Here is a 13,514-nt window from a genome sequence, read left to right on the forward strand (position 1 = left end):
AAGAGAATGACGGCTCACACTGTGACTCCGTGCTTCCTTTGCCAGACAAACTAGGTCACGGTTTGGGAATCTATACACAATTAGTTGAAAGTGCATTTGATGTCTGGTACTGTTAGAGAAGGCAGTGGCATAACTAGGAACTCGTGGGCCCCAGTGCAAAAAATAGTTTTGGGCCCCCCTCTAGTATTGTCGTTCGCTACTAGAAGGTCGGCTCACCTAGTCGCTGTCCGGCGGGGATGCTACGGGTCTTTTGCTGCGTGCGGTGGTGGAGATGTGGGGAAAAAAGGCACATGACAAGGTAGAGTTCACTTTAACTGTTTAGTCAGGACTTCAATGAGCGTTACAACACTTTAGACCGCCTAGCTCCAGCACCCGAACTTCAATGCTGGGGCCATAAGGTGAGTCTCATATACAAAACTAACAGCAGATCATCCGAACACAAATGTATAAACCGGTTGCTGCATTCTGATTGGCTGAGCTGAATGTCACTCACATACTACTAATGTAATAATAACGACCTGGTGAATGCAGCCAATGGGGAAGTAGTGCGGTGGGGGTTTGAGTTCATGTCGTGGAGGGCCCTTCCCCCAGCCATGGGCCCCAGTGCACCTGCCCCCCCTGAACCCCAGTAGTTACGCCCCGGAGAGAAGGCCTGGCTTGCAATCAGTGTTCCAGTTCATCCCAAAGCTGTTCGGAGGAGTTGAGGTCAAATTGTAATATTAATTTTATTCATAATGTCCAAAGATGTATGTGCTGCCAAAATAATGCAGAACAAATGACCAGAAAAAAAACATTACAGAGAACATTTTGATTGTGCTTTATTTAGGCTTAAAATGGTTCAAGTAAAACTCTGGAAAGAAAAATAATTTAATAACAGCGTATCTCATTTTTAAGGTGCATTTGCATAGTAAGACTGTGTGAAATTGGATATTCATGCACTGAATGTGAAGGAATAGATCAATAGTTGCATAGTAAAGTATTAATAATATTCATCAAAACAATCAATATATGTACTGCTATTATAGGTTCACTCACTGAGCACTTTATTAGGTACATCTATCTGGTATATACATGTATTGATGGTTTATAAGGTAGACTTCCTATACAGATGAACTTTGTGGGTAAACAATTACTGACTGTAGCCTTTCTGTTGCTATGTCCACTCAGACATCACCCTGTACCACATTACTCAATCAATGCTTTTATCCAAACTGACTTACAGTGCTGTGACAGGATACTGTCTAAGCAATTCAGGGTTAAGAGCCTTGCTCAAGGGCCCAACAGTGGCAACCTGGCAGTGGTGGGGCTTAAACCAGTGACCTTTTGATTACTAGTCCTGCACTCTAACCACTAGGCTACAACTGCCCATTCTCAGCACTTTCATCCAAAGCGACTTACAGTTATGACTGAATACAATTTGAGCAAGTGAGGGTTAAGGGCCTTGCTCAGAGGCCCAACAGCAACAACTTGGTGGTGGTGGGGCTTGAACCAGCAACTTTCTGATTACTAGTTCAGTACCTAAACCACAGAGCTACAACCGTGTGTTGTTCTGATATGAAACTTTCTGGCCTCTTTATTAGGAACACATACCATGGGTGTGTTCGAAACCCTAGTGAGCTGCCAGCTGCCTAAGTAGAGAGGATTCTAATAAGTCACTGACTTATAGGGCAGGTTATTCGAACGCACTACTCAGATACCGATTCCATCAGTTTTCGATAACTAAGCTAACACAGTAAGCTTCATGCCATTCAAACCAATGGGATGAGGTGGCACAATGTGATAGCATGTAAACTAACATCTGTATTAGTTTTTATTACTGTATCACGCCAATGAGTTGCATTTATTGGGCAAGTCTCACCTCCAGAAACTGGGACATTGTGCCAAGGCTTGGGACTTTCCGCTCTCCCAAGAAAAGCATGACGCAAGGCCCAAACCACCAAAACTGGAGCAAGCTCTCAGAACAATAAACAGAATGCTGACATCCACATTTAGCGAAAACTGGAACTTGCACTCGGGCATCACGACTTCAAGAGAAAAGGTGTGCCCGCTAATGCACTGACAAAGAGGATACATAGAAGAATTTCAAAACTGAAGCAAGAATGAATAAGAGAATGACGGCTCACACTGTGACTCCGTGCTTCCTTTGCCAGACAAACTAGGTCACGGTTTGGGAATCTAACAGTACCAGACATCAAATGCACTTTCAACTAATTGTGCATAGAGAAGGCAGTGGCATAACTAGGAACTCGTGGGCCCCAGTGCAAAAAATAATTTTGGGCCCCCCTCTATATATATTGTCGTTCGCTACTAGAAGGTCGGCTCACCTAGTCGCTGTCCGGCGGGGATGCTACGGGTCTTTTGCTGCGTGCGGTGGTGGAGGTGTGGGGAAAAAAGGCACATGACAAGGTAGAGTTCACTTTAACTGTTTAGTCAGGACTTCAATGAGCGTTACAACACTTTAGACCGCCTAGCTCCAGCACCCGAACTTCAATGCTGGGGCCATAAGGTGAGTCTTATATACAAAACTAACAGCAGATCATCCGAACACACATGTATAAACCGGTTGCTGCATTCTGATTGGCTGAGCTGAATGTCACTCACATACTACTAATGTAATAATAACGACCTGGTGAATGCAGCCAATGGGGAAGTAGTGCGGTGGGGGTTTGAGTTCATGTCGTGGAGGGCCCTTCCCCCAGCCATGGGCCCCAGTGCACCTGCCCCCCCTGAACCCCGGTAGTTACGCCCCTGAGAGAAGGCCTGGCTTGCAATCAGTGTTCCAGTTCATCCCAAAGCTGTTCGGAGGAGTTGAGGTCAAATTGTAATATTAATTTTATTCATAATGTCCAAAGATGTATGTGCTGCCAAAATAATGCAGAACAAATGACCAGAAAAAAAACATTACAGAGAACATTTTGATTGTGCTTTATTTAGGCTTAAAATGGTTCAAGTAAAACTCTGGAAAGAAAAATAATTTAATAACAGCGTATCTCATTTTTAAGGTGCATTTGCATAGTAAGACTGTGTGAAATTGGATATTCATGCACTGAATGTGAAGGAATAGATCAATAGTTGCATAGTAAAGTATTAATAATATTCATCAAAACAATCAATATATGTACTGCTATTATAGGTTCACTCACTGAGCACTTTATTAGGTACATCTATCTGGTATATACATGTATTGATGGTTTATAAGGTAGACTTCCTATACAGATGAACTTTGTGGGTAAACAATTACTGACTGTAGCCTTTCTGTTGCTATGTCCACTCAGACATCACCCTGTACCACATTACTCAATCAATGCTTTTATCCAAACTGACTTACAGTGCTGTGACAGGATACTGTCTAAGCAATTCAGGGTTAAGAGCCTTGCTCAAGGGCCCAACAGTGGCAACCTGGCAGTGGTGGGGCTTAAACCAGTGACCTTTTGATTACTAGTCCTGCACTCTAACCACTAGGCTACAACTGCCCATTCTCAGCACTTTCATCCAAAGCGACTTACAGTTATGACTGAATACAATTTGAGCAAGTGAGGGTTAAGGGCCTTGCTCAGAGGCCCAACAGCAACAACTTGGTGGTGGTGGGGCTTGAACCAGCAACTTTCTGATTACTAGTTCAGTACCTAAACCACAGAGCTACAACCGTGTGTTGTTCTGATATGAAACTTTCTGGCCTCTTTATTAGGAACACATACCATGGGTGTGTTCGAAACCCTAGTGAGCTGCCAGCTGCCTAAGTAGAGAGGATTCTAATAAGTCACTGACTTATAGGGCAGGTTATTCGAACGCACTACTCAGATACCGATTCCATCAGTTTTCGCTAACTAAGCTAACACAGTTAGCTTCATGCCATTCAAACCAATGGGATGAGGTTGCACAATGTGATAGCATGTAAACTAACATCTTCCACTGTGTACCGAAAATGGTTAAATTCGCTGACAAGCCCAAACTTACAAATAAATGACACTTGTGAACGTTTATACAAATTAAAAATCAATAATAATCCGCCATGTTGTTTATTTTTCTGTGAGAAAAATTGTGCCACACTGAATGCTGAATGTCAAAATACCATTGAGATTTTAAGATACCTTACTAGTGAGGATATTAAGGCATCTAGGATTTCAAACAGCCGTCTTCTCAGGGGACGCTCACTAGGTTTTCGAACACACCTCAACCTCATGTTAGCACAGGTTGTAGGTGGACAGTTTACGGTTCAAGTGGACAATGTGTCTTCATCTTCCTCCAGTCTTTTGTCAATGGACACCTTCATATCATTGAGCGCTGGTGGCTTAATATTTTTGGTTTGGGCTTTATTCTTCTCCCAGCACTGTTTAAAATCCCAACAACACTGCTGCACCTGATACACCCATATAAATACCACACACTATCACGCTGTTACCATGCTAGTGTCATTGCAGTGCTGAAAATGGTCCACCACCAAAACAGCATCTGGCCAGTGGTGGTCCTGTAGGGGTGCCTTTTGAATAATTTGAATAATAGATGGAAAACAGGTGATAAAGGTAAACAAGCAGCAGATGGGTTACAGTCAGTAATTGTATGCCCACAAAGTTAATCTGTATGGTAGTAAGTGCTCAGTGGGTGGGTATACATGGATGTATGTATATATAAAGTAACAGTCAAATGCACTATATGGACAAAGGTATTGGGACACCCTTTCTAATGATTGAATTTACGTGTTTCAGCCACAACAGGTATAATAAATAAATGATATAAGAAATTTTATACTTTCAACTTTGGACAGCCCTTTCCTGTTCCAGCATGGCTGTGCCCCTGTGCAAAGCAAGGTCTATAAAGACACGAGTCCTGACATCAGTCTTACTGAACAGAATTGTAACAAACTGAACATTGATGAAGCTTTCTTGACCAACATCAGTGCCCAGCCATACAAATGCTCTTTTGACTGACTGTTGTTATAGGTGAAATGATCACACAGAGATCACTCTATTTTAATAACGTTGTTTTTTGAAATAGGATGTCCAACAAGCTCATTGTAAGGTGTCCATATACTTTTGGCTATATAGTGTATGTCAATCCAGGTCAGAGAACCCATTGCATTTCTGAATGTTGTTTACAGTATCTACGCCTTTCTCTTAGTGTAGTAGAGTCTTAACATGTATTTGTAAATGCAGCGACAAACAGTGTTTATTGACACTGGGTTTTCCGAAGCCATGTGGTTATTTTCATTACAGAAGCAGGTCAGTTTTTAATGCTGTTAATCAAATGTTATAGGCATTTAATATCTGTAATATCAGGTCTTGTTTTGGCCATTCTGTGTTTTTTTTTTCTAAATCTTTTGATAATGTTATGGACTGTAGATGGTGAAATCACTCAATTGTAAATGTGTATTAGATATCATTGTTTTTAACTTTTTGGACTATTGGTAATCCACAACACATGTTTGCTTGTAAACAACCCTGTCTTTTGTTGACACCCCTCAATACTATTGTACAACTTTTTGGGATGGGTTGCAGGCAAGTTTATAATGTACTGTTTAAAACTGTGTGATTCGGCCACTCAGGTGGCGCAGCGGTAAAACACATGCTAGCTAGCACACCGGAGCTGGGATCTGTAATACATCGTATCGAATCTCAGCTCTGCCATTCGTCTGGGCTGAGCGGCGACATGAACAATGATGGGCCTGTTGTTCATATAGGGGTGGGGTAGTAGTAAGCCAGATATGGTCTCCTCATAACTGATGCAACTACGACCTCTGTTGGCTGATTGATGGCATCTGCACAGGGGCGGGGAAGAAGTGCATTGATCAGGGTGTGTCTCTCTGTACACAGGGCTGATCCGCATTAGCACTCGCCTAGTGCAGGTGAAAAAATGCATACGGCTGCTGCCCACATGTCGGAGGGGGCGTGGGTTAGCTTCGTTCTCCTCAAATCAGAGTGTGGATCGGCATTAGTGGAGAGGAAGCATGATGCAATTCGGTAATTGGACGCACTAAAAAGTAGCTGAAAATATGTGGGCACCTGCCTAAGCTTGTTGGACATCCCATTCTAAAACCATGGTCTTTTTTGGGAAGCTCTTCCTCACTATTTTAGAGTGTGTATGTGGAAATTTGTGCCCAGTTAGTCAAAAGAGCATCAGTGAGGCCAAGCACTGATGGTAGATGAGAAGGCCTAGCTTGCAGTCTATGTACAAAGTTTGATGTCAATTACCCCACTGAACACCACTGGAATGTGTATTGAAATAAACAGTTTCACTTTGTACCATATTAACAGTCCTGCTGGAACAGGAAAGGGACTTTACCCATCTGGGCCCTTATTTCACAAAGTTGGAACCATTTACATCTATAAGCAATGGATGTGGTTAAAATACTTAATATCAGTAATAAGAACAAGTATCCTTATACTTTGCCATACAGTGTGTTTGTAAAGAATAGTGTGAGTTATTGAAGGACGCAGTTCATCCATTCTTCATCTGTGCTTTTCCATTTTCATCTCCTGTTTGTACCAGTGCTGGAGATGGACTGGAGTGTCGCTGTCGGCGCGTGAAGGGGAACACACTGGATACACACGCATGTACAACATGAGCTGATTATTCCATGATCATATTACGACTGACATTGCTAAAGCAGCGGTTCTCAAACTTTTTAGAACTTCTCAAGAACCCCCACCACCGATAGAACAAGTGCCATTATCATCTTATCAAACAGACATGGACATTCTGCTTATACTCAACAGGACCGTCAGATCCATCTGATCTACATTATATTTTCTGGTATTCATTTCTTTAATTTATTAGTACAGATGATGATATTTCGCTAACAAACCAGTGCCGAGATTCTGAACAACCCAGCAGTGCGCCATCTAGTGGGCACAATTGGCAGTGCCTGGAGCAGACAAAACAAATTGGCCACCATGTCTGCTGGGTGGGAAAATGACTGGATTAAGTGGGTGGGGTCTTCAAACGCTGTGCAAGAACCCTGGTGAGCAGAAAGTGGATGAGCTTTATGTGCAAATCCACCGAAGTACAGGTGTAAAAGGAGGAGTCAGCAAGGACTGCGCACACATCGGAGGGGCGTGAGCAGCAAATATACCCTCCTCAAATGCAATCGGGATTACCAGCAGTGGAAGACAAACTGACTCTTCCACTTAATACTCTTCCACTTAGTAGGCAGTTGTAGCCTAGTGGTTAAGGTACTGGACCAGTAATCAGAAGGTTGCCGGTTCAAACCCCACCACTGCCAGGTTGCCACTGTTGGGCCCTTGAACAAGGCCCTTAACCTTCAATTGCTTAGATTGTATACTGTCACAGTACTGTAAGTTGCTTTGGATAAAAGCGTCTGCTCAATGCCGAAAATGTAAATGTAAATACTGATCTCTGACAGGTGAAAAGAAGTGGCATGTTAGGTACAACCCCATGTTAAGGTAGGAGTCTGCAGCAGTGAGGAATGACTTACAACTGCGTAATTGTGAACTAGATTGGCAGAGAGAGGGGGAAAATTGTTGACCCCAAACTTCCATGCTGCAGGCAAAGGTCAGCAGAGTACACAGAGAAATTAGTCATATCCAATTTTTTTTCTTTAACTGCATGCATATAATCCCAGGACATTTGAAATACTTGTACCTTAGCTTGAGAACCACTGTTTTTAATGGAACTGTTAGGGTGTTTATACATTTATGTACCTTTTCTTAGTTTCCTGTGGTACTATAGCTTTAGCCAACAGGTTCTTGTACAGTTGGGACTTCAGATAGCGAGTGTACGAGTCCTACAGATTAAAGGACACAGGAGAAATATACTTTCATTAAATAGGGTAAATTGTTTTGGACCAGCTTTGGTTGTCTCAGCACTTGGTGGAACATCCTTGTTTGCCTTGATAACCTCTAATAAGTGATTAAGGAAAGTGCTAACGAGCTTCTGACACCTCTGTTGTAGAATCTTATATATATATTTTCTTTATGCATGTTATCCCCTTTTTTTCCCTTTTTTGAGCGCGTCCAATTGCCTGATTGCGTCATGCTTCCTTTCCACCAATGCCAATCCCTGCTCTGATTGAGGAGAAAGAAGCTAACCCACGCCCCCTCCGACACGTGGGCAGCATGCAGGTATGCATCTTATCACCTACACTTTTGACGAGTGCAGTGCAGCTCAGCGTTGTGTACGGAGAGACACACCCTAAGAGCACTCTTTTCTCATCTCTGTGCAGGCGCCATCAATCAGCCAGCAGAGGTCATAATTGCACGAGTTATGAGAGAGAGACCCCATCCGGCTTAGTCCCGCCCATATCTGAACAACAGGCCAATCGTTGTTCATGTGGCCGCTCAGCCTTAGCCGGTAGGCAGACCTGAGATTCGATACGATGTATTCGAGATCCCAGCTCTGGTTCCAGCTTGTGTTTTTACCGCTGCACCACCTGAGCGGCCCTCTGTTGTAGAATCTTCACCCATTCATCTAGTGAAGAAGTTTCCAGTTTCCTAAGAGGTTTTGTGCTCCAACTGCTTTCTTTTGATCCCATTGAAGACTTTATATGAGATTTAAATCTGAAGACTGGGAAAGCCACTCCAGAATATTCCAGGACTGATTTCTTAACAAAGCTTTGGTTGATTTGAAGGTATGCTTGGGGTCATTGTTCGCTAGATTGTCCAATTATCACCAAGGTCTGATTTCAGCACAGAAGGCAGAACACTCACTCACTCACTTTCTTAACTACTTATCCAATCAGGGTCATGGGGTTCGGGGGGTTGGTTTGCTGGAGCCTATCCCAGCTTTTCAATGGGCGCAGGGCACACAGTAACACCCTGGATGGGAAGCCAGTCCATCACAGGGCAGACACACATACACTCACACACACATACACACACCCATTCACCTATAGGGCAATTCAGTGTCTCCAGTTAACCTGACTGCATTAAAGATGCCAGTCACATGACCAAGTAGACAGTTCATGCAGGAGCAAAAAATTCCCACGTTATCACTATCTCCACAGTCTATCATGGAGGTGGGTCAGTGTTCCTCTGATCATAAGCCTCACCTTTCTTGTTCCAGACAAACCGCTGATCCAAATGGCCAAACAGTTCCAGTTTTGATTCATCACTCCATAAAACTGTGTCCCAGAACTCACTTAGACCTGACCAAATTCATTCTGGCTTATTCCAGTCGACCCTATCTATTTTTTCTGGTCAAGAGTGGCTTGCATCATGAAGTTCAACCATTACATCTTTGGTTGTTAAGTGATCTTCCTATGGCTGCCACAGACACATTTGTCCCAGCCTTATCAGGACATCTTTCAAGTATTCTGCACTAACACTGGGTTTATTTTTCTTCATTGTCCTGATGATACTGCTGAGGCCTCCAGGTATCCAGGCAGGTTTGCTGCTCCACTATAAGTCTGGAACCTTTTGTATAGTACTCTTAATGGTTTCTCTAAGAATGTTCCAAATAATGGAAATCTTATTAATCTTATACCTGTTGTCCTTTCGGTGCAATGAAATTTACCAAAACACTTGGATCTCTGGGTGGTGTTTATATAACACATCACAGATGAAGCAAATGAAGGCTGGTTATTTAGTTCCGATGGTTTATTCATGTTGTAACCCAACTTTAGGTCCAACAGACTAGCATTAGGTTTTCAGGCCAGTGATAATTTGTAGAGGTTGAATAATTGTGACATGGCAGTATTGACAAAATATTGTTATTCTAAATTATATCATTATCTTTGTTCCTTTGCTGTCAATACAGTGATAGTTATAAATCCTTATTTTCTTTGGGGGTTGAATATTTATTGATTGATAATTAAACTGTAAAAGTGAACCTGCATTATTAAAATTAATGTACAGCAGATACACTTAATGGCCAAATGTAGATGGACACTTGATCAAGAGCATGTCCACATACTTTTGGCTTTATGAAGTACATTTAGTTTTAGACATGATTATTGGTCGTAGGTTTGACTGTTGTCATGTGCTGAGCTCTCACCTTCTTCATGAGGACGTAAATGTGCATCTGAGCATCGTCGAAGACGAAGAGATTGGGCTGCTTCATACCTTCCAGGGTTATTTCCATGGTCTTGCTGTCGATGTTCACAGAGTTCGCGGCTCCAGGTGCGAGGTACTGCCTGTCAAAAGCAGCTCGGATGAACACACATTGAGCCACTGCAAGCTCAAACTACACTGTGACAAATGATGCGAATTCCAGAATGCAAATACAGTGATGCTGAAGCCTATCCCAGTTTTTCAATGGGCGCAAGGCACACAGTAGCACCCTGGATGGGGCACCAGTCCATCGCAGGGCAGACACACATACACACACACATACACACACCCTAATTAACTTGACTGGAAACCGCAGCTTTGGAGGAAACCCACGCAGACATGGGGAGAACATGCAAACTCCACACAGAAAGGACCTGGACCGCCCCGTCTGGGGATCGAACCCAGGACCTTCTTGCTGTGAGGTGACAGTGCTACCCACCGAGCCACCTTGTCAGTGGAAACATATTATTGATTTTATAGAATTGCTGTTTTACACTTGTACCTGAACTCACCAATTCCTTGTGACCGTATATTGTATATATATAATTTTATGTTCAATAGCCAACTAAGTAAAAAGTTGTAAGAAGTGGAGACTGAACTTTACATCCATGTGTGAATTTGTAGGGTCTTACTTGAAAACCTCGTCCACTTTCACCAGGATTTTAGAGGATTCACCATGTCGTATATCCTCACACGCCTGCCAGAAGCACAGGTTCTCAGCTGCCGTGGCAAGAAACAGTAAAAATAAAGCAGAGGTGGAAGGAAAAAAGGACAGAAATGGAAATGAGGGAGTAGAAGATTGGATATAAAAATAGTTTGGGGGGAAGGGGGAAACAAAGAAGAGACGAACATGGCAATTCATTACATTATTTATGTTTCAGAAAGTAGAGCAGGATAAAAAGAGCTCTATAAAATACCAGATACCACTGCAGTAGGACCTATTCTGGAGTCTTTCAGAGCAATGGGCTAAACTATAGAAATTAATGTTTAAATAAGTGTGCATGGTCAGGCGTTCACATACTTTTGGCTATAAGTATATGATTCAATTTGATTAATGAAATTATTTTTAAGGTTCATAATGTTAACAAAAACCACTGCGTATGTTCTTTCATATTCAACCCCAAATCAACCCAAAAAAGTTGAGACAGTATGGAAAATGCAAATAAAAAGGCAGTGTTCCTTACATTTACTTTGACTTGTATTTCACTGCAGATAGTATGAACCTAAGATGTATCATGTTTTGTCTGGTCAACTTCAGTCAATTTGGAGCAAAGATGATCAGAGGATCTCCAGTTTGTCAACAAATGTATGAGAAAATTATTAAAATGTTTAAAAACAATGTATTTTAGTGTGTTTTTAGTGTGTAAAGGGCAAAAGCACAAGCCTAATATATACACCCGTGATCTCTGAATCATCATTCATCAATAGCTAATATAACCACATGGGTGAGGAATTACTTTGGCAAACCTTTGTCAAGCACTACAATATAGAGTTTCATGCACAAATGCCACTTAAAACTTTATTGTGCAAAAAAGAAGCTTTGTGTTAACCATGTTTAGAAGTGGCATCAAGTTCTCTGGGCTCGCAGGCATCTGGGATGGACCATCACACAGTGGAAACATGTATTGTGGTCAGATGAATCAGCATTCCAGGTCTTTTTGAAAGAACTGTTATTCAGACTGTTATCAGCAACAAGTCCAAAAAAAAGTCCAGGGTCTGGCATGGAGTGGGGCTGTGTCAGTGTCCTTGGCAAAGGTCATTTACACTTCTGTGATGGCAGCATTAATGCAGAAAGGTACATTGAGATCAACATATGCTGCCTTTAAGACGTCATCTTTTCCAGGGACGTCCATGCATTTTTCAACAAGACAATGCAAAACCACATGCTGCATATGTTACAAAGGCATGGCTGAGGAAGAAGAGGGTATGGGTACTGGACTGGCATGCCTGCAGTCCTGACCTGTCCCCAATAGAGAATGTGTGGAGATTTTTGTAACGAAAAATGTGACAACGACGACCCCGTACTGTCTTAAGACGTGTTTGCAGGAAGAATGAGACAAAATAAAAGCAGAATCACTAAATCACTTGGTATCCTTAGTAAAAAATGTCTTAAAGTGTGGTGAAAAGGAATGGCAAAATTAAAAATTGATAAATGCTTTACCGTCCCAACTTTTTTTGGAATGTGTTGCAGGCCTAAAATGCAGAAAAACATGAACATAAAATATCTCAGGTTCATCCTGACTGCAATCAAATAAAAGTCAAAGTAAATGTAACAAACACTGCGTTTTTATTTGCATTTTCCATACTGTCCCAACTTTTTCTGATTTGGGGTTGTACCCACTGTCCCAACTTTTTAGCAGTTGGGTTTGTACAACATGTGTGTACATACCACTGAATTCTTTCTCCAGGAAAGCAAGGAATTCTTTTCTCCCTAATGGGTCAGTCAGCAGTTCCGTGAAGCTAAAACTCCAACGTTCCACACAGAGTTTAGTTGGCATGGCCACCCTGGTCCAAAAAGAAAAAAATCAGGAGTGAATTAAACTGGACATGTGCAGATGTAGAGGCACTTGTTGGGACTGGGGGTGGGCGCTGTCAATCGATCAGGTATCTACATACAGATATAAAACAGGCATAAAAACACAACAGTGATACTGTGGTGAGAAGCATAAACCAGCATCAAAACATAACAAATGCTGATCATTGACTAGTTACACCCAGCATAACCAGTCTAACACTACACAAGTATTAGTTGTGTTTTATGGTGTTTTTTTGCTAGTCCCTGACAAGCACATGTTGAGTTTTGGACACAAGATTAGCACTACTTAGCATAGCATTGCTCATTATAAAGCAGCAGAAGCAACCACATGTGAGTAGGGTTGCCAACCGTCCCGTAAAATACGGAATTGTTCCTTATTTGGAAACTAAACGTGGTGTTCCGTATTGAACTGATACGGAACGCGCTTTATTCTGTATTTTTATCAATGGGAGAGAAATACTGCAGATTAGACTGAGATGTCCACATTGGAAAAAGCTGAACTACAGCAAAATTACCCTAAGAAGAAATCTAGTTTGGTTAACTAAAATTACTTTGTGGAAGAAAATATCAAATTGACAGTGTACATATGAAATTCTAACAAAATATAATACAAAAAAGTAACATGCCAGCAAATGATGCCACACAGTTGAGTTTACAGTAATCCCTCCTCGATCGCGGGGGTTGCGTTCCAGAACCCTCCGCGAAAGGTGAAAATCCGCGAAGTAAAAACCATGTGTTTATATGGTTATTTTTATAACCCGATTCCATCGGCTTTAGCATCTTGTCATTAAAACCAATGGATTGAGGTAGCACAGCATGCTAACGTCAATATAACATCACTCTTCATGTAACGATAACGGTTACATTTCCTGACAAGCCCGAACTTGCAAATAAAAACACTCGGTACAAGTTTATACAAGTTAAAAATCAGTAATATTTTATTTACGTTTGAAAAGAACTCCATTCGTTTGTCC

The 13,514-nt window shown here is 41.9% G+C and overlaps 1 protein-coding gene across 3 annotated transcripts in view; it reads right to left on the bottom strand.

Annotated features, from left to right (window-relative positions):
- Positions 1 to 6,375: 6,375 nt before the first annotated feature.
- rgs11 (regulator of G protein signaling 11) overlaps positions 6,376 to 13,514 on the bottom strand; it is a 40,939-nt gene continuing 33,800 nt past the window's right edge. For all 3 annotated transcript variants that reach the window (XM_063010423.1, XM_063010422.1, XM_063010424.1), the window contains 5 exons: positions 12,394 to 12,509; positions 10,637 to 10,724; positions 9,949 to 10,087; positions 7,659 to 7,741; positions 6,376 to 6,535 (listed from right to left, as the gene is read on the bottom strand). In XM_063010423.1, the coding sequence (XP_062866493.1) occupies positions 6,436 to 6,535; positions 7,659 to 7,741; positions 9,949 to 10,087; positions 10,637 to 10,724; positions 12,394 to 12,509 (526 nt within the window). In that variant the 3' untranslated portion in view covers positions 6,376 to 6,435. The remainder of the gene's footprint in view (positions 6,536 to 7,658; positions 7,742 to 9,948; positions 10,088 to 10,636; positions 10,725 to 12,393; positions 12,510 to 13,514) is intronic.

The sequence above is a fragment of the Trichomycterus rosablanca genome, chromosome 15 (genome assembly GCF_030014385.1).
Source record: "Trichomycterus rosablanca isolate fTriRos1 chromosome 15, fTriRos1.hap1, whole genome shotgun sequence".
Taxonomy (NCBI): Eukaryota; Metazoa; Chordata; class Actinopteri; order Siluriformes; family Trichomycteridae; genus Trichomycterus; species Trichomycterus rosablanca.